General features: G+C 39.8%; 1 protein-coding gene across 1 annotated transcript; it reads left to right on the forward strand.

Moving 5' to 3' along the window:
* The first annotated feature begins 295 nt into the window (after positions 1–295).
* Positions 296–22,419, forward strand: LOC114475514 (uncharacterized). Its single transcript, XM_028466385.1, has 11 exons — positions 296–648; positions 8,783–8,903; positions 10,142–10,252; positions 10,345–10,381; positions 10,472–12,252; positions 12,333–12,363; positions 13,414–15,179; positions 16,131–16,179; positions 16,266–18,058; positions 18,515–18,551; positions 20,337–22,419. The coding sequence occupies exons 1-11, from the start codon at positions 557–559 to the stop codon at positions 21,866–21,868; spliced, it is 7,350 nt and encodes a 2,449-aa protein (XP_028322186.1). The 5' UTR covers positions 296–556; the 3' UTR covers positions 21,869–22,419.
* Positions 22,420–23,549: the final 1,130 nt, after the last annotated feature.

Here is a 23,549-nt window from a genome sequence, read left to right on the forward strand (position 1 = left end):
TTATAAGCATGGGGAAATTGCCAGTCCCTGCAAACATTGTGGAATTTCATTAATTGAATGAATTAAACTATTAATGTTGTCACTATCATTTTGACTTAATCTTACAGGCCAAATTTGATGCTCTGAATGGCCGGATTTGGCCCCCGGCTCTTAGGTTTGACATGTTTTAGGGGAATCATCGCATATCAAACACCACCATTCATGTAGGAGGACGTGAACTCTCTTGACACTGCGTCTCTTTGGACCGTACCTGTGGAGCCACACCGCCCCCTGCTGGTAAACACGGACACCTACTTGCTGTAGTTCCTGGTTGATGGGGATAACACGCTTTCGGGGACTCCTCGCTTAGCACGCTAACAACAACTTTTAAAAGCATGGGAATTTACAGGTTTTTAGTTGACCAAAGAGTGAATCGATGAAAATAGCATTGAAAGAAGTCTGTAGCAGGTTTTAATTGTGGCATGACTCTGTAGTGAGAGTTTAGCCGCTGTAGACTCGCCTCTTGCTCCGCCTGCTAAGCTAGCTAACTTGCACGCTAGCGCTATTGCGGTGCAAAATGACCGACCGCTGCGCTGCAGCTAACTGTGACCAGCAGGAAGGCTCTGAGGACAACACGCCTCTTTTCAGCTTTCCATCGGATCCAGAACGGTAAAGCCCACACTCAGGTCCAAAGTGTGTGATTAGAAGTGAGAAATTGACTGCGTTAGCTTCATATTGCTACCATTAGCTTAGCATCATGTTGGCTGGTAGTGACACTAGTCTGTGGAAAATGGCGCAGACTCGGCACAGTGAAAGAAAAGTCTGTGTAGGATTGACTAGTTGAGAAAAATGTCTCTGAAACGACCCAGGACTGTATAGTTGGTGATGTGGGACTAACTGACTGCTTCACTGTTTTGCACACAGAACGAATAAATAGTTAACAACTTTTCCGATTGTAATTTGCATCGCTATTAGGGCTGGACTCAAACCGAGCACCGTGTGTCCTGCTCACTGTGCTGTACCAACAACGCTCACTGTCCACACTGTATCCATATCATAGATTTAGGCTGTGTGTAGTTAACATAACACTTTGGTGTGTTACAACATTACCACGACAAGCAAAGGCCTGTAACAATAACCCATAATATCGACTGGGTTACGCAATATAAACCGTATTCTTTCTCCACCCAAACGCCCTCAGCGTGAACCTCGATACAGAATCTGCTCGTCAACATGAGTTGAGCCTGGATCACTTTGTTTACTCTTTGCAATTTTAATTACAATAGAAACCTGGCGCTACCTAAGTTTGAACTGTTTATCAAGAATATAATTAGCAATTTCTTGTTGAAAATAAGTCAGAAATGTATTGTAGTGTGATGATGATCACCTGCAATGCATTTCTTTCACACTTCCTGATTCTCTGCTTTCTCAAATGCAGCAGTTTGAAAATACGAGTCACTTTTTACAAATGGTCAAAGACTCGGTATAAATATGCATCATTTCTGCTGACTGAATCACCATCAGTCACATGGAATTTATGCTGAATCACTATCAATGATGCTTAAAAAAAAAAAAAAAAAAAAAAAATCTGCACCCTTCCGCAGTGGCATTCATTTGTAGTTTCCTCTTTAGTTGTCCATGGTAAACAATGCTTTTTAAAATGGTCTCTAAGTTATAGGTGATGCATGGTATTCTTGCTAAATTTTCTTAGTAGGAAATAAATCTTGCACTATGGCTGCTGTGCAGGCAATGATTGTATTTTTTATATACATACAAACATTACAATTACCGCATAGCTGTACTGAATCACAGTTAGGGCTCACCATTTCTGTTTTCACATAAAACGGGCAAATCATTGTGTTTATCTCCTCAAATGGAAATAACATTTAAAATAACATGTATTTTATTGATTTTTTTAATTTCATTTAAACAAAATATGGTTTGAAATACAATATGGCACAGAATATAGTACCTAGCATACATGTTGTGGGACAGTATAACTTATTTAGAAGCTTTTTTCAGTGTAAACGAGTGGCTGAATGTCAAGTGTAACAAATGGAGGAACATGTGATTTCAGCCTAGGGCTGGGCGATATTGCCTTTTATAAATACCGCGATATTTTTAGGCCATGTCACGATACACGATATATATCTCGATATTTTGCATTACCCTTGAATTAACACTTTGATGCACAAAATCACACCAGTATGATGATTCTATATGTCTACATTAAAACATTCTTGATCATACTGCATTAATATATGCCAATTTTAAACTTTCATGCAAAAAAGGGGATATCACAACTAAGTCAAAGTTGACATAACTGTATTTATTAAACAGTGAGTGGCTCAAACATAAAATTGTCAACAGAAAGTGCACGTTCTGTGTAAAATTGTCACAGAGACATTTCAAAACAAGACATTAGTGCAGGATGCAACTCACATGGCATTTCAAAACACAAAATTAAAGTGCACTTTTTGTACATAATGTCACTACAATATTTTAAAAAAAAATAGTGCCCTTTTGTGCATGTTGTCATTAAGATGACATTTCAAAAAAAAAAAAAAAAAAGTCCGCGAGTTTAACGGTATGTTCATTTTCAACACCGCACAGACTACAAGCTGCGATATATCGAGTATATTCGATATATCGCCCAGCGCTATTTCAGCCTGATGTCACCTTCACCCAACATCATGCAAAATTAAAAAAATATAATAGTAGTTAATGCAATTATTAACTGTACTAAGCATATTTGGCAAGTTTTATAGCCTTTAATGAAATCGACTTAGGTAAAGCTGCTAATGTGGAAATTAAATGGAATTGGGGAAACTTTGAAACAGAAATGGGAGGCTTTATTTTACTACTGTTATAACCGATACACGGTAATAAACAGGGCTGTACATTTTCTGTTTTAAGTGCTTGCCCATTTAAAAAAGAAAAGTAACAAGCCCAGTTGGACAGTTGGCATGTTAAATGGTGAAAATTAATTTCATATTGTCCAGAAGTTCAGATATACTGTATATTAGAGCAGGGCTCTACACTAACTTTTCCAGTGGTGGCACTGGTGCGACTAACTTTCTCAGCACAGAATTTGGTCGCACCCTTTTTTCTTCTTTTTTTTTTTTTTTAGCAGGAGTGGGGGAGTGTATAGCATAGTCACTCATGCTGAATAGTTGACTTAACTGGCGTACCGTAATTTTGTTTGAAGTAAAGATTGACAATGACTCGAGATATATTTGCTAAATGTTTTAATGTTTTAGTGTCAATGTGAAGTTTTTCTGCAACCATCAGTGGCTGAAATAACAGATCATTTATTTTATATAATTTTAAAAGAAGACGTAACAAAAACATTTTAAATAACAGCAAAACATAACAGGTGACATTAATTGTTTTTTTTATTTTGCAGAAATGCTGTACTTGAATTAACTTAACATTAGCATAACCAACAGCTCTTATAGTGGGGTCTCCTAACCTTCGTCCCCTGGTCAGGGGTCTGCAACCTTTACTCTACAAGGAACCATTTGACCTCATCTCACCTGGATTAAAGTCCTCCTGGAGCCATAAAAATACCTTCTCAATGAAGACAATACAGTGTAATAAAGTCTATACAGTTAAAATGATACAGAATAATGTTTGATTTACTTTGATTTGATTTATATTGATCATGTAAATGGCAACTTAAAAACAGTTTAAAATAAAATATATTGACATCAAGAAATAAAATAGTATCTTGCATCTTCAAATTCTTACACATCTCAGTTTACATGAACGCAATGTTATATAAAGAAGTATTTTTTTTTAGTTATGTATTTGAAAGGCTATAAAGTAACTTGAATTTGATAACACATGATCATGTAGTCAACACATGCTAATTGCTAATTTCTTGCCACACATAAAGCATGCATATTTAACCTGTACATTGGTGGTTAAATTAATCTGTTCCCACACAATTAAAGTCTTTATGTTGGTTTAGTTATCTTACCAGGGATTTAAAACTTAAGGTTAGTCACAGGTGCAGGAAAGTTGATGGTCTGTAGATGTTGCAAGAGGTGAAGTAGGAAGGTGCTGATTCATTGTACAAGATGATTTATTTTAGGTTAACAAATTGTTATATTTCGATTTTATTTGTCCTTAATCATTAATAGCTTCTGTGAAAGAATATATATATATATATATATATATTTCAGTAGTTTTTTTTTTGTTTTTTTTTCCAAAGCGATAGGGAGCCATTGCATAAGAGTCAAAGGGCCACATGATGCTCCAGAGCCACAGATTGCAGACCCCTGCCCTCGGGAACCACAGCTGAACATCTGGCCTGTCATCTTAGTCCATCAGTTCTGGTCCCTCCATGCTGATTCTGATGAGCGTGTACGCTCTATCACTGAGCTCGACACGTTCTTCCTTTTTACTGCTGCCCTCAATGTGAGCGCGCACTCAGTGAAGGACTCGTTATACCTGGCTCTGTTTGCGTACCGCACGCACACCAAAGGAGCGCATTGGTGCTCATGCATTCACCATTGCATTAAAGGCAGGCATACACTGTGCAATTGCAGCCAAATTGCGTGAGCGCGCATCGTTCTCACCCGCAGAGCAGAGAGAGAAGTCCACTCTGTGTGACGTGACAAAGCGCTCAGCTGCTCCGTCCAAAATAAAGTCAATCATACGCATTCGCACGGATGCGACCAGATAAAATTTTCACTCGCGCACACAGAAAAAATACTTGCATTTGTGACCAATTTGGTCGCAGTCTCGAGCCCTGTATTAGAGGTCGACCGTTATATCAACCGACTGATATATGGGGCCAATATATGGACTTCTTTCAAGATCGGCCATCGGTCGATTTTTTTTATTTAGCACTTTAGAGTAGCCATTAAATTAAAAAAAGAAAGAACATAAACATTAATTTGGATGTATGAATATACAACAAAAAAAGTAATAATAGTAGCATGTGCATGGGAGAGGTAGAAGCAAATAGGTTTACAAATAAAAGTCTGATATAATAGGATTAGGATATAATATAATAGATATAATATTTGATCAGGCACCCATGTGGGCAGCTGCAGCCACCGCTTGACTGACGGAAGGACCCCACATTTTTATCATTTGAGTGTTTCAATTGTCTTCCATAATCAATGTGCTTTAAAAAAAATTGTTTATTGGCTTCCAAAATCAGCTTTAGAAATCAGCCATCGGCTGATTTATTTATTTTTTAAATCGGTATCTGCATCGGCCTTTGAAAATCCCATATTGGTCGACCTCTAGTGTATATTGATAAACAGCAGCAAAATTGGTTCCGTTATATCTAAACGTGAAAAATGAAGTGTGAATGTTTCCAATGCACGTCAGTCTGAGCTGAATTTAAATGATAATCATCTTCTTTTACAACAGAATCAGTGAAAATGAACAGGTACAAGTGAGAAAAATGTAACACATTTTATTGAAACTTGCCTAACTGCAGCTCCACTTTTTATGCTGTTTTGAATTTGCTCAGTGCGATGATGCACCTTCTTAAGCCAGTGGAGTGTGTTTCTTTATCAGGTGGTACACACTGTTGGCTAATGGTGGTTCTCTTCAAACAACTCCAGTTCTTATTAATGCAGAGTCACTGTATTCTGATCAGTTTCCATCTACACATGAAGTCACATCTTTGCATTTCGATCCATTTACAGTTTTTTTAAGATATTTTTTTTTTTACTGTAATAACTACTGCTCTGCTCATCGTGAACTTTTTGTATTGACGGAAGGCAAAAATTGTCCCAGTGTTGTCTCACTATCCTGAGGCAATGTTTCACTTTGTGATGGTGATGAATATCTGTTAATATTGTTAGCCGACGTAGTTTGTAACAGACTGTTGAAAAAATGTGTAACGTTGTGGTTTACAGGTAAAGTTCAGTAAAAGTGTGATCGTTGACTAGAAAATGTAGTTCTTTAGTTATTGAATTGAGATGGACACAGTGTACAATAGGAATTACAAAATAGAGCCAGACCGATTTGGGATTTTTGGGGCCGATACCAATAAATCAACTGATACATGGGCTGAGAACATTTAAATGCACAGGCTCTGTAATGCACATCAGTGGTTCTCAAACTTTTTTGGGTATTCCCCACTAAGGTGAACTTTCAAGCCCCACCTGCGCCCGTTGCCCCCCCAAATAGTCCTGATAAATAACACATTTTTAAATGTATAGAACTAAAGGAACAAGTAACGTCATATTTCATAATTAATCAAAAATCACCACTTTGAGAAGCCCTGCTGTTCATGAACACAAATTCTTACAATATCCAACATATTATTGAAACTAAGTTAGAAGCAGAGCACTACTACAATTAAATTAAGGAACTGTCATTAGTAACATAGTCAAGTTGTCAACATAAGAACTGTAAATACACTGATAAATAAGCATAATGCATTTTTCCCAGTGTCTCCACAGTAATTAAATACATCAGTTGGAACCTCTTCAATTCACAGCTACAGCATTTATTCATTCAAATGCTTTAATTTTCAGTCCCACTGAGCTCATATTTCCTTGATCTGATGAGTTGACGACAAGACGTTAAAGTGAAACCAATTTGTGGTGTTTATGTTGCCATTCTTGTGTAATGTGTTCGTCCTGGTTCATTTTGTTTCAACGATAACGTACATGCACACGCACGCTCCACAGCTTGTGATCAGCTGCTTAAGTAGCAATGTGTTTTACTTTAACATGCAGCTGATTGGCCGAAACATTGGTTACATATTTACCAATGTTGATTAATCTGTGACATTTCCCAAATTGCCTCAAAAATTAATCGGTCAGTTTTCTCCATTTGTTTAGACATGGTATTTTAGGGTTCTCGCTAGCGCTGTTGAGCATAGGGGCCCCCGTAATTTTTCTTCCCTACTGAGCAATGGCGCCCCCTACGTTCAGTTTTCAGCAACATAGGGGGGATTTTCTGTTGTTTTTTTCCCTTTTCAATCGGTACTGTCTTAAATTGTTGCACACATGGACACAAATGGGACTCCCAGGTGTGCACGGGTTATTTTAACTGTTTTTAATCTGAATAACTCAGAAACATTCATCAGCTGCACCTATTTAATACAGGTGATTGGCTCGTACGCTTCCGTTTTTACCTGAGGACCCCTGCAGCCCTTTAGCTGCCGCTGATGCTGCCTGTGTGCATCGTCTGCTTACTTAACCTTGATAACCGTCCACATATTTAAGCTCCAAGGAGTGCGGACAGTCCGGACTCTGCTGTACGCCGAGGCTCAAGCATACTGTGGCCTGGAAGGGCCCGGCAGCGAAGGCACCGCACTGCTCCCAACTTGCCACTTAACAGGGTTGTGACTGTTCTCAGTGTGTCCCGACATGGGGATTGGACCACGACAGTTGGTGCCAGGGGCTGGTGGTGATATTCAACCCACCTTTTTTTTGGGAAACTACTATACTATTTTCCTTTTGTTTTTCATTGTCAAAATAATCCCTTGATAAACTATTCAAAACAATGCAATTTAACTAAAGATAAATCTTGAATGAAATAAAGGAATAATACAAATGAAGAAGAAGTCTAATAATTTAAATTCTGGTTCTATAGTAAACAATACAAAACTGCATAATAGTTCTTTTGCTTTTTAAAAGTGCAACTGAAAATTTATTTTGTGCCTTAACAATTGGACTTAAAAAAAAAAAACAGTCTGCACTGTATTTGCATCAGATATTTGTTTGGACCAGCAGAGGGCGCTGGTAACCCAGTGGTCAGTTGGCATGCAAATATCGTTGCAGTGAAGAAGAGATGCTATGCTAGCAGACAGAGCTAATAGAACAACGTGACTTTTACAGATATTCACGTAATATTACAGATATTCTTTTGGTGCTAAAGGGGTAAGGAATCATTTATGAATATGTTTAAAAGTAGAAGGCGGCTAGAAAGAAAGTATTAGCAGATTTCGCCAACACTTCTGGATAGCGCCCTCTGCTGTTTAAAAAAGTACTGCGATTCAATTTTCACAGCATCGATGTAAACCTTGATACCTATGAATCGATTTTTAACTGCCTTACGATTAATCGTTACATCCCTAATTAATTGTGTTCTGTGTTTGTGTTATCATCCACCTTGTATTTAAAAACCTAAATTTCACAAGTGTTATGAGAGCTGATATTGTAGGTTTTATGTGTTTTTAAAGCTGCTTTGATGGTGCACAAAATGTTTAGTTTCTTGTGGGATTTATGCTGCTCATTTAGTTTTGTTTGGAAGTCTTCGTTGTTACTGAATACGTTTTTGTCTTAGATCACATTGAATTAGCTGAGCAAACTTAATATTTTAGTAATTTTTGTATGTATTTATTTATTTTGTAATTTGATTACTGTTGTATTTGGTGATTTGATATGAAGAAAGATAATAGCGATACATTTGTTTGGTTATTTTAATGAATGGATACAGACACATATAACTTATTTAAAAGTATGAAATAGCCACACAGTGAGGAAAAGAAAAAAAGATGCATAAAAAATAGTAATAATCGTTGATTAATCTATTTGTAGCACCCTGAATCAAAAACAAGTCATGAGGCCCCTTAGATGGCACACCCCTAAAAGTAAGGCAGTAGCAAAATTTTCTGCGGCAAGTGCACCACACCCCCCATGCTGTGAAAAATTCCTGGTGAGATCACTTGTGCGAGGGGATATATATTTCTCTTCACACCGTTGTTGGAGCATGACTTTGGTATTGATAAATATTCTCTGAAACATTTGGTGTATATAAAAAAAGTTGTATTTTGGTGCCATTTGCTTTTTGGGTCTCTGAATTCTCCTTCTTTTTGTTCCAGCTGCAAACAATGGCTGAATAACTGCTGTCGTCAGGACCTGGCCTCAGAACCTCCTGAGCAATTCCACAAACTCTACAAATTGTGTGCAAAGCACTTTGAGCCATCAATGATCTCCAATCAGGTAAGAAATAATTCCTCTCAAGGCCTACTCAGCACATTATTTAAAGAAATAAAACATGTGATTCTACCTAAGGAGTTATTGCTGTGCTGCACTTATATGCTGAAATCTCCTGCCATACAATTTTTGGTGAAAAAACAGCGTTTTTGAGGATTTTGAAAAAAAAATGGTAGCAGTGGCTGGTGTCATTGTTAATTCCAGCAAGATTATTTTTGCTTTCTTTTTGGTTTCATTTATTCAGACAACTGTTACTTAGGAAATCCACTTTGATCTCCTGGCATGTTTTGACTGTCAACTGCCAGTCTTCATAAGAGGTGTCTGCTGATCACTATTCAAAAAGAAGTAGCAAAATAAGTAACAGTTATCTGATTAAATGAAACCTTAACATACAACGTCATTGGTGCTTGTGCCCCCGGGTGGGATTTCCATGCACAAGTTAGGAGTAATCCTGCAATGAGATTTTTACATTTAAAGTACCATTGAATTATTTGAGGATGTTTTTTGTTTCAAAATTTTAGACAACCACTGATTCTGTTTAATATTCTATTCTGGAAAATCCCCATATCCTCTTTCTCTGTATTGTTATAAAATAATTCAAAAGCAATCATTTTTTTTTCCCAAAGTGACCCATTTACACTAAGTTATAGCAAACATTAAAGGCTTTCATGCCGTAACTTTTGCTGCAATTTTTTTTTTTCAAATGCTGCAGAATCTGGGGTTTTAGGCTACAACAATTACACAAGTTGGCCTTTAAATCCTAGAGGAACTGAAAATTTGTCTATAGGCAGAGTTTTGCCAAAATAATGCTTCTTTCACATTGGAATAGTCCCAGGCTGATGAGTGAAAAATCGCTGATAATTTGAATAAGGTACGGTACTTTGATTTTGATCAGTCTGTGTTTATGAGGCACTTTATGAATGGCTCCAAAGTGGTGGGAAATGCTCAGTTACAGAGCTGCTTGCTTTTGATGCACTACATGCTTGTATCGCACTATGTATAATTTAGAGTATTTCTAAAATTCTGCATTTTTGAGGAGCACTGAATATGTATCTCAATTACCATTTTTTTAATGTCAACAAAAATCCATTAAATGAGTTGCCTTCAAACACCTTTTTGTTTTGATTGTTGATTTTTAAACTCTGATTTACTGTTTTCTGTTACACTTTTTAATCATGTAAAGCACATTGAATTTCCTTGTGTATGAAATGTGTTTTACAAATATATTTGCTTTGCATTTTCAGAGCCCCTCAAGCTGTGTCTTAATGGAAAATGCAGTGCCCACAATATTTGATGTTTCGCCGCCAGTGATAAATCCGCCAACAAGCTGCAACAGGAAGCGGGCTGGAGACCCTGTAAGTGTTTAAGTCTTGTGTTTTAATCTTAATAAGTATTGAAGTCATTGGAATGTCATAACAAATTTGTATTTTCTGTTTCATCTGTTCAGCCGCAAGAAGAGGCTACAACTGTAAAGAAAACAAAAGGTACATTAACTGCACTAACTGGCATTTTAAAGCGTTGAAACTAAAATTCTTAACGTAATAATCAATTTTTTTCTGTTATGTTTAATACAGAAGAGAATGAAGAAGCAAAAGTGTCTGGAGAGAACAGTGAGACAATTAAACTTGAAAAAGACTCCCTGACCCCAGAGGAAGCCGTTAGCTCCAGCGCTAAAGAAACTCTCAAAGCCTATTTTAAAGAAATTCTGGCTGTGACAGGTTTCACTATCAATGGCTCAACCCTCAGTGGTGATGAGAAGGTGGGAGGAACTCAAGGTCAGCAGCCTGTCAACAGAATATGCGCAGAGAAAATTGATAAGAAAGAAATTCTACACTTAAGTGAAGACCTGATGCGTAAGGAGATCCAAAACAGCCTCCGCCTGGCCCGCTTCTTCTCTATCCTTCTTCAGGATGTGATGAGCGTAGAGGGCAAGGATCAGATCCCTGTGTTCATCAGATCTGTCACCGTGGCTGGGTTCCCCCAAAAGCACCTCATCGGGTTCTTATCATGTGACTTGGATACAGAAAGCCTGTTCTACATGCTCATCTCGGAGCTGCGGAACGTATGGGGGCTGAGGATGGAGCACTGCAGAGGACTCACTTACCTAGTCACAGGCCCCATGTGTCAGAAAATGCGTGATCTGACTTGCAGAATTCTGCAGGAGTTTCCACAAGTCGTTCTGTCCCCAAGCGAACCATACGCTTTTAACATCTGGATCATCCGCTGCATGCCCGTGCCCTCCATTCAGAAGGTGGCTGACACTGTGGAAGAGGTGGCCTCGTTACTCAGGAGAACCCCAGAGCTGTTCAAGCGATTGGAGGGAAAGATTCAGACAACCTACGGGCATTTAAAAGGTGAAGCAGACCGGATTAAAGCAGCTCTCACTGGGAATTGGGAGTATGGCACTGATTCCTTTCAAACCATGCTGGAAATCCTGGAACCTTTCCTCGGCAGCATAAATGAAATAATTTCAAAGCTGGATGAAAACACAGCAGAGCAAGTGGCCAAGCTCAAACCCATTCTAAAGAATTTCAACTTCATCATCACCCTCACTATTCTGAAAAACACTCTCTGTTGTGTGAGTATCCTCAACTCAAGTCTCAGGGGAATCATCAGCATCAGCAGCACTTTGCAGTACACCATTTCCAACGCTTTTAAGCTGGTGAGCAAATACCAACAGGAACTTGCCATATTTCACCGCAAATGGTTCTCGGATGCAGTTGGCAGAGCAAAAAAGCTTGGAGTGGAGGTAACAAATTCAGATCAACCTCAAGGAGACGAAGCTGAGACACCACTGGAGGACTTTTACAGAGAGACTCTGAGCCGGCCCATCCTGCAGTACCTGGTGGCAGAAGTCAAGAGAGTGTTCAGCATAGAGATGGTCAGAATCCTTCGATGGCTCTCACTAGTGCCATCCTACATGGCCGACCACAACTTCAGCATCCGCAGGGATAAAGTAGCAGACGCCAACCTGAACAACCTTTCTCGGCCTGACACCTTCTACGAAGAGCTCGGCTGCTGGGAGGTTAAATGGAGGCATGCCAGCAAGCGCAGAATCCTTCCAACGACGGTGTTTGCCACCCTCAAGATCCCAGACATCGGATTTTACCCCAATGTGCAGAGCCTGCTAAGGGTACTGGGAACTGTTCCATGTGTCAATGCAGAGGCAGATGTTTACGGCCAGTACCACATGGTGCTGGAACGGTGCAACTCCTACTTGAGAGCCACCCCAAAGGACCAAAGGAAGTGCAGCATGGCATACATCTATGTCAACCAGGATGTTCACTTTAGTATGGAGCAGATGGTGGAATCATTTGTGCAGAAGCATCCAGACATCCTGCAGCTTCTACAAATAGTGAGTTAATTTTAAGAAACTGGTAAACATCAATGGATTAAAGCTCAATGAAATGACATATGCTTGTGTCTTTGTTATAGGATGAAGATAAGAAAGACAAACCACCTCCAGGTGAGATTTATTTCATTATTAGTATTGGAAGTTGGGCTTGTTGACTTTCAAAGTTGCGTTCACACCGAACGCGACTGTAGTGCTGCAGTCAATTAAATCTCCCCTATGTTTCACTTGCACATAGTGGTGCTTTTTGGTCTCTTCATCGCTCCAGTGACGCGATCACCAGGGGAGTGAGTGAGTGAGAGTTTCGAGCCGGTGACGGGAGAGAGAAAGAGAGAGGGTGTTGATCACTTCTTTTCCTTCTTGCTCCACTTTTACGGTTTTAATGATCAACTTACGAAGATATTAAAGGATGAGTTCACTCAGAATGTGTTCAGATCAGTAGTTACTGTGGTTTTCAAGAAGTTAACTACAGGAGCGGGGAGGGGCAACAGCCTCCGCTCAACAGACAGTGAAGGATCAAGGATTTGTCACTTGAAGTTGCTTAAAAAGTTCAGATTTTTCAACTTTGAGCGACAAGGTCGCTTAAATTACACAAGTCATGTTGCTTGAGGGGTGATAACTTGAGGTTGCATCATTTACATTGATTTTAATGTAATCGAGTCACTTCAGTCATGTTCGGTGTGAATGCCCCTTAAGACCTAAAAGACTTCATTGTCATTTACAAAGATTTTTTTGTCTTCCGCTGTTTATCATAATCTATCTTGTTTTTATTTTCTTTAACACTAACAAATTTTCAGTTCTTGTCCATCACACACCACCTAAATCAAACTTTGTAATGTAACTTGTTTATTGCATTCCTAATGCCCTAAGCACTTTAATTACCAACAGCCCCCCTCCCAAAAAATCACACTGTAGCCACTGACGTGTTTTTAATGTTTGTATATGGAAATGAATATGATTAGGGTTAGAAATGTTTTAAATGTGCATAAAGTGATTAATATTAAGAGGGTTTTTGCTAGTACACTCATGACAGACAATCTGTAGCTGTCTTCTTCTCCTTAAGCCTTGTTTTTTTTTCTTTCTTTTTTCAATAGAAATTGATTCCTGCTTTTAACTGTTTGCATATGTACAACTTATATTTATCATACACTCATGCTGTTTCAGTGGTTGTCATCGGAAACCATGCTGAAAAGGATACAGAAGAGGAATTGCACCGGATAAACCTGGAAATGGATGCTGACAGGCTTGTGGAAATAAGGTGTGCAGAGACAGATAGAGAAGCCTTAAAATCTGCTCTGCAGGCTGCAGTGACAGCAGCATACAGCAGTCCTAGTCTCCAAGGGGAAGCCTGCCCTCTGACGGACAAAGAGGTGGAGTATGTGACCAAGTCTGAAATGAACGAGGTTCTCAATGTGTGCGAAAACATCGTCAGAGAGGGAATCCTCATGGAGGTGGGAAGTTCCTTCTTTTCCTTATTCGTCGATCGTGTTGTGATCCTGGGGGAGAAGAACTACCTCCCTCTTTTCCTCAGGTTTGTGGACAGCTTTGATGTCATGCGAATGGAGCTCATGGGATTCCTTGGAGCTGATTTGGATTGTGATGACATGGTTCAGCATCTGATGGCAATAGTAACGGGGGACTGGCGTTTGGATCTGAACAACTGTCGCGGGCAAGCGTACCTTGGCTCCGGTGAAGTTTCTTACAAACTAAAAGCGTTTGCCTGTAAAGTGCAAGAGAAGTATCCTCTGGCGATAAGCACACACTGTTCTTTCTACTCTTTCAACACTTGGTGGTCAAAATCCATTCCGGTGCCTGCTGTGAAGAAGGCCCTTGATGCTTTTGAAGACGTGATGATGTTCTTTAGTAGTAGTGAGGCTTTAGAAAAACAGCTTGACCATGTGATGGACTTTGGTCTGAGAGAGAACTTTGAAAAAGTTCAGGAGCTCCAGGGAAAGTTCTGCTCTCAGTGGCAGGAGAAGCACGACTCCTATGAGGTATTTGTGCAGATGTTGGAGCCCCTTGTCGAATGCCTGGAGAAAATGAAAAGCAATCCGCAGCGATGGAAAACCTCAGTGTCTGAGCAAGCTGGAGTCCTGCTCCAAAAGGTGATGCAGTTTGACTTCATCATGGCCATGGTGGTTCTGAAGAATGCCTCGTCCTTCACCCGGGAGCTGAGCGCAGGAATACAAAAAGACCAATTCACGGCAGCATCCCAGCTCTGCCAGATCGGTGGGATTATGGCAACTCTGAACAGAGTAAAAACAACCATCAAGGTGTTCCATCAGAATTGGTTTGAGGAGGCCGGTGCCATGGCTCAGAGTCTAAGAGTGCAGATTGAAGTGCCTGAAGGCATTTTACCAAGGGATACCATGATAAAGCCTGTTGGGTATTACAAAGACAGCCTAAGTATGCCTTTAGTAGACAACCTCATCAATGCAGTGAAGGACCATTTTTCAGAGGACCACAAAGAAGCTCTTAACTTCTTGTCTTTGGTCCCATGCTCGGTAACAGCCAGTTACATGTTTGAGAGCCTAAAGTCTAAAACTCCCCTCTACAGCAGCGACCTCCCTGACGCTGATAACTTCTTCACTGAGCTGTGTTGTTGGAGAGTAACATGGAAGACCAAAGTAGCATCCGTAACCATCCCCAGCTCCATTTTCCAAACACTGCGTCTGCCACTCATGCAGTACTTTGGAAACATCAACATTCTCCTGAGGATTATGTCTGTGCTGCCCAGCACAGCACTAGAGGACTGCGGGGTGGAAATGCGCTACAAAAGGTTTCAGGAATACCTGAGGAACACAAAGCCCAACGACCGATCGCCATGTTTGGCAATGCTACAGGTGGGCACGGACTTCAGCAGAGACCTGGATCGCATGGTGACCCAGTGTTTAAAGGTTACACCACAAGCTCTGGAGGGCATTTGTCTGGTATGTACTCATATTTCTTTATAGTTTGAGGCTGTAGTGTCTGAAGTATCAGAAAAGAGTTTAACTCCAGTCAAAACATTAGGGCTGCACAATTTTGACAAAAAACTTAATAGCCATTTTTCTGACAGATATTGCGATTCGATTTATGATTTTCAAAAATTGTTTCTACATTTAAATACATATGCGTTTAATATTTTTCCAAATTCCGTGTTTTCCACATTAATTTTTTAAAATTCGGTATTTTTGGAAATATTAAACAATTTTTTCAGAAAATGTAAGTTTTTAACTCGTGTGAGGAAACAAAATAAAAACTAATAAATAAAAAAACTCATAATTAAACAAAAATGTATGTCAAAAATAAAGTAAGATACAATTGATATAAGTTGTACTCTGAGGAAACAAAATAATACTAATAAAAAAGAAAACTACAATTAAACAAAAACGTATGTCAAATATAAAAATGTAATTTAAAATGAGTGATATACAATTAAAAGGTATATATAAGTTGTACTGACATGTATTTTTCTGACTGCTCCTTTTTAATTATTCATGTCGTATAAAGATGTATGAGAGCAGCTTTAATTTCACCCAATTCATACTCCACAATCCCTGGCATTGATGGTCACGTCCACAACAACAGAAGAACTTTTCCCACAGAACTTCTGTGGGATGAGATGTTGTTTAAACACTGAGTCATTTGAAACGGATTAAAGCTGATCATGTTCTCTCAAAGGCAGTCTTAAAAAGCTTTTATTAAAGTTTGTACTCTAGAAACATTAAAAAGTAGTCCTACGCATTTCAGCCAACATGGCCTTCATCAGGTCAGGTACCCTGAAGAGAACCGGGAAAACTCCTTGACAGAATCTCCCCTTCACACCCATGCTAGCACACCATACATTTTTTTTACCACATGCCAAGGACTTAATTTAGCTTTTCTGTGTTTCTTTGCAGGACAAGGAAACAAAGAGTTTATCCAAGAACCCTGAAAACAACATGGAAGGTATGGAGGTCAACTGATTCTTTTATTCCTCCTTCATTCATGTCTAAGTTTGATTCCCCCTATGTTCTGTTTTATTTTGTTTTCAGTGGATATTTTTAAAGAAGTCCAAGAGGAACCCCAAATCCAGCATTCTCCTATAAAAGCAGAAGACCAAGAGATGAAACCACTGGATGAAAATGGACAAACAGTAGACAACCGCCAGAGTCTGGCTACAGTTTTTAGACTGGCTGCTCAACTAGGGAAAAAGAACAGCAGTCTTAGTGACCTTTCAGAAAATGACAGGGAGTGTTTCTTTCAGGAGCTCAGCATGTGTCACTGGTTCGGTAGTGAAAGCACACCTTTCATAGGAGATGATGACGTGGTGAACCTCCTCATGAATGGCATCAGAGACATCATACTGAAGGAAATTCAGGATTCACCATTCTTTTCACTCATCATAGATAAACCTGTGAAAATTGGCGATATGACACACCTCCCAGTTTTTGTCCGATATGTTGGAGAGTCAGCCCCCAAAGTGGAGCTCATGGGGTTCTTGTTGTTTGATGAAAAGTCTCCTGTAGATAGACAAGCAACCATATTGGCAAAGACACTCATTGAGAACTGGGGCTTACCCATGTCACAGTGCAGAGGACAAGCCTTCATGCACTTGGGATCGGGTTATCAAAGCCTGAAGAAAATGTCTTTGGATTTCCTGCAGAGCTATCCACTCTGCGTTGTGACACCGAGTGAGTCGTGTGGCCTCGCACATTGGTTGGCTGGAAGCGTGCCTTGTCCATCAGTCACCAAAATGCTGGCTGTCACAGAGGACCTCCTGTTGTTCTTTGATGAGTCTCCCTGCCTGGAGCAGCAGTTGGCACAGGCTGTGGACGAGCTTTTGAGCATGCCCAGGGCAGCCCTGGAGGAAACCCCTGAAACATGTTGCTCACGGTGGAAAAAGAGAGAGGACTTCTTTGACATACTTGCAGACACATTGGAGGGCATTCTGAGTTGCTTAGATGCAGTCAGCTCTTGCACTACAGGGGCCAAATCAATGCATGCTCAAGTCCTGTCCACGGCTCTGAGAGACATTGATTTCATTGTGACGGTGGTGATTTTAAAGAATGCCTGCACTCCTCTTCGCAACTGTAGCACTGTGTTTCGCTGTGGAAATCCTGCAGATATTCTCTGTGAAGTTGAGAAAATTCCCACAATCCTTGAGACTCTAAACAAAATGTTGGAAAATGTGGGTGCCGTGCACTGTGCCTGGTTCAAGCAGGCTTTCCAGTTAGCAACCAAGGTTGCTCCTGAGCAAGTTTGTTTCTCCGAAGAAGCCAACAACTATGAATCTCCTGAGATCTATTACAGAGATAATCTCAGTATTCCTCTTCTCAGAAGTCTCATTGAGGAGATGCAGTACTGCTTCTCCGACAACCACCTCAAAGCCCTTTCAGTTTTGTCACTGTTGCCGTCATGCAATCCTCAGCCCATAGTGTCCGAGTCCTCATACACACCCTTCAGCATCTATCTGGCAGACATTCCTGATCCTGAGGCAGCTGAGCAGGAAATCAACACGTGGGCATCAGTGTGGAGAGAACAGTACCCAGACGTCGCTCCTCCAACATCCATCGCTGAAACACTGGCCCATCCCGAGTCTGCAAACCACCCAGCCGTGAGTCTACTGCTGAGACTGGTGGCTGTTCTCCCCAGTGTCAGCATGGAGTGTGACTTGATGAAGACCACTCTGAATTCTCTGCGGGATCTGCTGAAGAAAACAATGTGCAAAGGCAACAGAATGGACCACATAATGCTCCTTTCTCATCGTACAACACTACTGAGACTGCCCGAGATCATAGAGAGGTGTGTGGAAGCTGATCCAGAGAGCGCCTCATGTCTGCACCAGGTACATCCATCAGAAACACTTACTTAATACGATTAGAAGCAAAGCTGACATGAACTGAAATGTGTAGTTTTTGTACAATGATAAGTATAGTGGCTTATTTGACATCTTAGAGTCTGACAATTTAGTGTTTTTTTGTTTGTTTTCATTAGTTTATTTAGGAGGGACAGAACAGAGAGCAATGTTGCATTAAAAAAAAAGAAACCGATGCCATGTCCATAGGCCATCTAACCAAAGGCTACTTTGTTGACCCGGTCCCCAACATTAAATGAACAAAGGCAAACAGTGAAACACAGTTATACATAAGGTTGTGATCTACAGCTTTCAGATGTAACTTTAATAAGCCATTAGTTATATTTCCCTCTTTGTTGTCCTGTGTATCTATAGAAAATTAATTACCAGCCATTTTTAATTTTTTTTAATCTCCATTTGTTAACTATAGTTGTCTACATCTTTCAGGTTATGGGAACCCTGCAGAAACTAAAGCTGGATGGCGGTAAGTTCTACTGTGCACACGTAAACATCAATTACTGCCCTCCATCTGAGGATTACTACTAGGGGTGGGACCTTATCCCACAATAATAAACAAGATGTCTCCTAAAGGGGTCTGTGTTGTATCTAGCTGCAGCAAAAACATTGGGTTTTCTCTTCACATTCTGATACGCTCTGACATGACTCTACCCTCCATTTTAGAATCCGTTTAAAATTGTAAAAGCTCATGCAGACTTAAAAGTCCATTACAATTTGATTCAATAATCACAATAATGATACATATTTAATTTACATATTATATGATTGAATAAATTAAATGTTTTAGCTGTTTTCCTTTTCAAAACATCATAACAATCTCTTGAACCTTTAATCAAACTCTGTGTATCGTCCAATTCATAGTTAATACTGTTATTCATAGTCAAACTTGCCACAGGACACATTAAAGTATAAAACTTAAAATAGAAACTCCTCAAACAAGATTACAGAAATTAAAATTGATATTGTCCAGTACTGTTATCCAGTTGTAATCAGTGGGCATGCACTGTAGCTGTTCACACTCAATGTTCTTGAATTCAAAATACAGTGCTTAGGGGTGCTTTCGACTTTCAAATTTTACATCATTTGGAGCCAGACTCTGTGCATTAGGGTCTGACGGGAGGAGCCCTGGTAACACGCCCATTTAGTGTATTGCTCTGATGAGTTACGCAGCCCAGCTACGCCACGAACTGAAGTATTTTTCCCGCTGGAAATTCTACCAACATCTTGTTCAGATGATCAGGTAATAGAGGTTAGTACTAGTAGCTCAAAAAAGACAAAAAAAAACTGAACAGAAAAGTTAAATGACGTCTTGGCTTTTCCTCCTTATGCTATTCACAAAGAGAGCTACGCAAGATCTGCGGCTGTCAATAATCGTCATATTTGACGTCAAATCTCATTTTTCAACCTTAAATAACTTATTTAAAAAAACACAGAAAAATGAGAACTTGAACACAATGTAGGGTGATAACTAATGATCGCAGCAGAGTTTAGGTTTAATAAAAAATTATGTGACTAGTATTTTAACTTACAATTTGACTCCCATCCATTAACATTGAGGAGGCGGGGTTTATGACCTATACTGCATCCGGAGCTCAAAAAAACAGCTTCACTTCCCCGGGAGCTTGTCCCATCCATTCTTTTTACAGTTTATGGTTCTAATCTACCAGCAAAGGAAGCATGATGGTAATGCACGGCACTCTTGACACACAAAATGACCAACAATTGCCCAATTTTGCAGAGAACGATTTGAGTTAAAATGTGCAACTGATATTAAGTCTGTATTGTATATTTCACAGAATGTTTTAACTATTTCACTCTTACTGTTTAATACCCAATACTAATACTATATTTAATATAATGTTAATATAATTCTAAACAACACAGTTTTTCATTAGGATTTGTGTTTCATTTACTGATATTCTGCTGAAGAAATGTGTGTGAAGTTTAGCTATGGAAGCTGTTAGTCATACCATGACAGTCATACGAGTGGATGATCTTTCCCTCTCCTGCACATCATCCTCAGAGGAGAAAAGACGTTTGATGAATAATACCAGATTAGATAAAAGAAAGCACTTCTGGTTTATTGTGTGAGAATATTCTTTACGATAACTAATGTTATCATCGTGGTGAAAGTCTATAGCTTCAGATCATCTATTATTTTTAATATACATTTTATATTGATATTACCCTTGATTTTTGTTCCACTGTAAGAATGTGTTCGATTTTAATACTGTTTTTTTTCTCAACTTAGGAGGCGTACAATCCAAGTTAGAAAGCCCAGTTTTGCCCAGTTGCGATGAAGCCGAGAAAGCGACAGGTGAGGAGATGAATTCCGCTGATCAAGAAGTGATCCTAGAGATCATCCCGGGACCGAGAGCAGCCGTGTCCTTCTACGAGCCCCAAGTACGCGAGCAGATCCTTAAGGAACTCTGGGACTCGCAGTTCTTCACCTTTATCACTGAACAAGCAGTTGAAATCGAAGGCCAGTTTTACATCCCACTTGGCATCAGGTACCTAAACATAGAAAACGTTCAGTGTGAGGAAACTTTAGCCTTTATTCCTGTAGTTGAAGACTCTGTAGTCCTTGCAGATGCTATAGAGACCGCTCTCTCTGAGAAGTGGGGGCTGAACATGCAGTACTGCAGAGGGCAGGCTTCGTTGAGTGTTGGTGAAATCGGGGCTCAGATGAAGGCTGTTAGCGTAGCTATAGCAACCAAATACCCACAAGCTATCAGAACCATCAGCTCCACAGTGTCGCTTAACGTGTGGCTAGCTAAATCCTGTCCTGTAGAAGAGGCTGCTAATGGGGCAGCCCTGTTGGGAAATCTTCTACACTGGCTCACCCAGGACGCCCAGCGCCAGAACCTCCTGGAAGAGATGATCATTCACACCTTTGAGCACAATGAAGGAAAGGGCAGCGAGTTACGAGACAAGCTCATTAAAAACTGGGAGAAGAGTCATGACATGCATGATGTGACTTTAGAGATTTTGGAAGCAGTTGTGCTCTGCTTGGATGAACTGAAAGGTGAGGGAGAGGCTGCGAGTCGACAGCAAGCATCACAGTTCTTCGATGCCATCAGAAACTTTGAGTTTGTCCTTTCCATGGTGGCACAAAAGTATGTGTTGAGTGCAACAAAAAAGCTAAGTCAGTCTCTTCAGGGAAAACCCTTAGACATGCTGCTTGCTGTGAATAACTGGCCTGATATGAAAGCATCTCTGGATAAACTAAAGAGCGATATTGACACTCATCACAAGGTGTGGTTCGAGGAGGCGGTTAGCCTGGCTGCTAAACTTCATGTCCCAATGTTGCATTCAGTGCTTCTTGAGCCGCTGAGTGAGTTTTACAAAGAGTCGTTAAGCATGAGGCTTGTAGAGCACTCGATAGCAGAGATTGATGACCTCTTCACAAAGAAGGTGTTGGATACCATGAGGTGTCTGGAGATCGTGCCTTATGCCATGTTCAAAGCAGAAACCAGCATTCTCAGCAGTCTGGTGTTTGGCCTGTACAAGGAGGACCTGCCCAATCAGGAGTCCCTCCAATCCGAGATGAAGTTGTGGAAGGCAAAATGGTTGGACCCTTTGGCTGGTTATCTTCCAACAACTGTGCTTGACACGCTGAAGACCTCACAGATCAGAAGTTTTAGCAACATTGAGACTCTCCTCAGACTTCAGGTCATCTTACCGTTTTCTAGGAGGGAGAGCAATTTTAGGCAGGGAAATAGAAGCTTGCTAGAATTTGTGCAACGGGAGAAGAGATCTCTGTCTGAGCTCCACCCTCTGTAAGTTTTTACCTTTGCCAGGAACTAAAGAACCTATGGGGTCCCAAGCTCCTTATTTTTTTGTACATTTAATATTTTTTTACCTCTCCTTTGGTTGTTTCCTTATCAGATCCTATTTTATTCTTTCTGTTATGAACTACTAGTGTAGCCCATGGGACCAATTTCTTGGCAAAACAACAAGCAGTGCTCCCCTGATGGCTCTCAAAGCTCGTGTGCCTTGTTTCAAAACTAACAAATCCTCCTCCTCGATCATATTACAGACAGATAAAAAGTTCAATCATGTTTGAGAAAACTCTATTTTTGTCATGACCACAGATGGCCAGACTGAGTTCTGTATCGCTGTCCTCAGTTAATGCTAATCAAGGAACGAAACCCTTCTGTTTTCTGGGCACAAATAGTGAAGAATAGCTCCGCCATGTCTGATGATTTTACCCTTGTTTTCTGACACTGTGCAGGAATGAGTTTGCTGTTAATGTTTCTTTGAACGATTGTTTCCTCAATAGGAAAATCATCATATATATTTGTCTAAAAAGTAATAAAATGTTCTTAAATGAAGTTGATACAGTGTATTTCTTTGTGTGAAAGGGTCATTTCCCTTTGTTTTCTCTGCTCTTCCACTAGGGGGCGCCTGGTACCTGCAGATTAATAGAGATCTACCCCAAAGATGGGCAACTTTTAACAAAGTCGGGGCTTTAAAAATGTGACTTTCTGAGGGCTGTATTATCAACATTCATGTCAGCATTTAGAATTACCAATCTGATCATTAATGCATAGGGTTCGTGTGTTTTTGTTTTAATTTAGTAAATTTCTGTAATGTTGAGTATTTTTGTAGATGTTTTTGTGCATTTTTGTTCTGTTGTGTTTTTTGAGACACTTTCATTGTTTTTTTTTATTTTTTTATTTTTGTTTTCATTTTCTTTCTTTTTTTTGACACATTTGTGTTCTCATTTTGCTTATTTATGCAGTTTTGTGTATTTTTTTTGTGATATTTTGCATTTACCTTGGGGTACTGCACAAAATTTGACTGAGAGCCACATGTGGAATCCAGGCAGCCAGTTTCCCATGTCTGATCTACTGATTTAACCTCATCTTTAGGCCAAGGTGTTATACACCTACTGTACTGGTATTGATAAAGTCCTGGAATTAAACCAAAAGTAAATCTGCAACATAGAAAAATACAGTCAAAGAGATGCATAATTCCAGAGCCTGATTTTAAATGAATGTATAGTCTAGCCTTTTATTTTTTTCCTCTTCCATTCATTTATCCATTTAGCATTATACTCCATGAAGTCTTCCTAAGAGCTGTTAATGATTGCAGATCTCGGTGTCATAGATGAGAAATGATACATGGAGTTTGAGGTCATTCAGGTCATACAACAACCAAAGACAGGGTAAATATTTTATAAAAGGTGTTTGTCCTGGTTTCAAGCCGTAGACCACTGCAGTGTTGGTCATACAGTGTAGACACGTCTGCTTTGTGTTTGTCGCACAAATCACTTTTAACCTTTGTGATTTGGTTAATATGTAATTTGTAAGCAAGTGTGTATTGTCTGCCCTCCCTGTTAATTATTTTCTATGAATTCCATTTGGCTGCTTAGGATACGAGGTCATTTAGCGATGCAGCTACTGTACTGGGGACAGTAGAGTTTATTGCTATTATAACTATAGATGCATTTCTGTCTGTC

The sequence above is a fragment of the Gouania willdenowi genome, chromosome 14, assembly GCF_900634775.1.
Source record: "Gouania willdenowi chromosome 14, fGouWil2.1, whole genome shotgun sequence".
In the NCBI taxonomy this organism is placed as follows: domain Eukaryota; kingdom Metazoa; phylum Chordata; class Actinopteri; order Blenniiformes; family Gobiesocidae; genus Gouania; species Gouania willdenowi.

Coding starts and splice junctions, on each gene's coding strand:
- LOC114475514 (XM_028466385.1), top strand. CDS start 557: ATGACCGACCGCTGCGCTGCAGCTAACTGTGACCAGCAGGAAGGCTCT. Junction 12,253..12,332: donor TCCTGCAGCTTCTACAAATA/GTGAGTTAATTT, acceptor TCTTTGTTATAG/GATGAAGATAAGAAAGACAA. Junction 15,180..16,130: donor CTCTGGAGGGCATTTGTCTG/GTATGTACTCAT, acceptor GTTTCTTTGCAG/GACAAGGAAACAAAGAGTTT.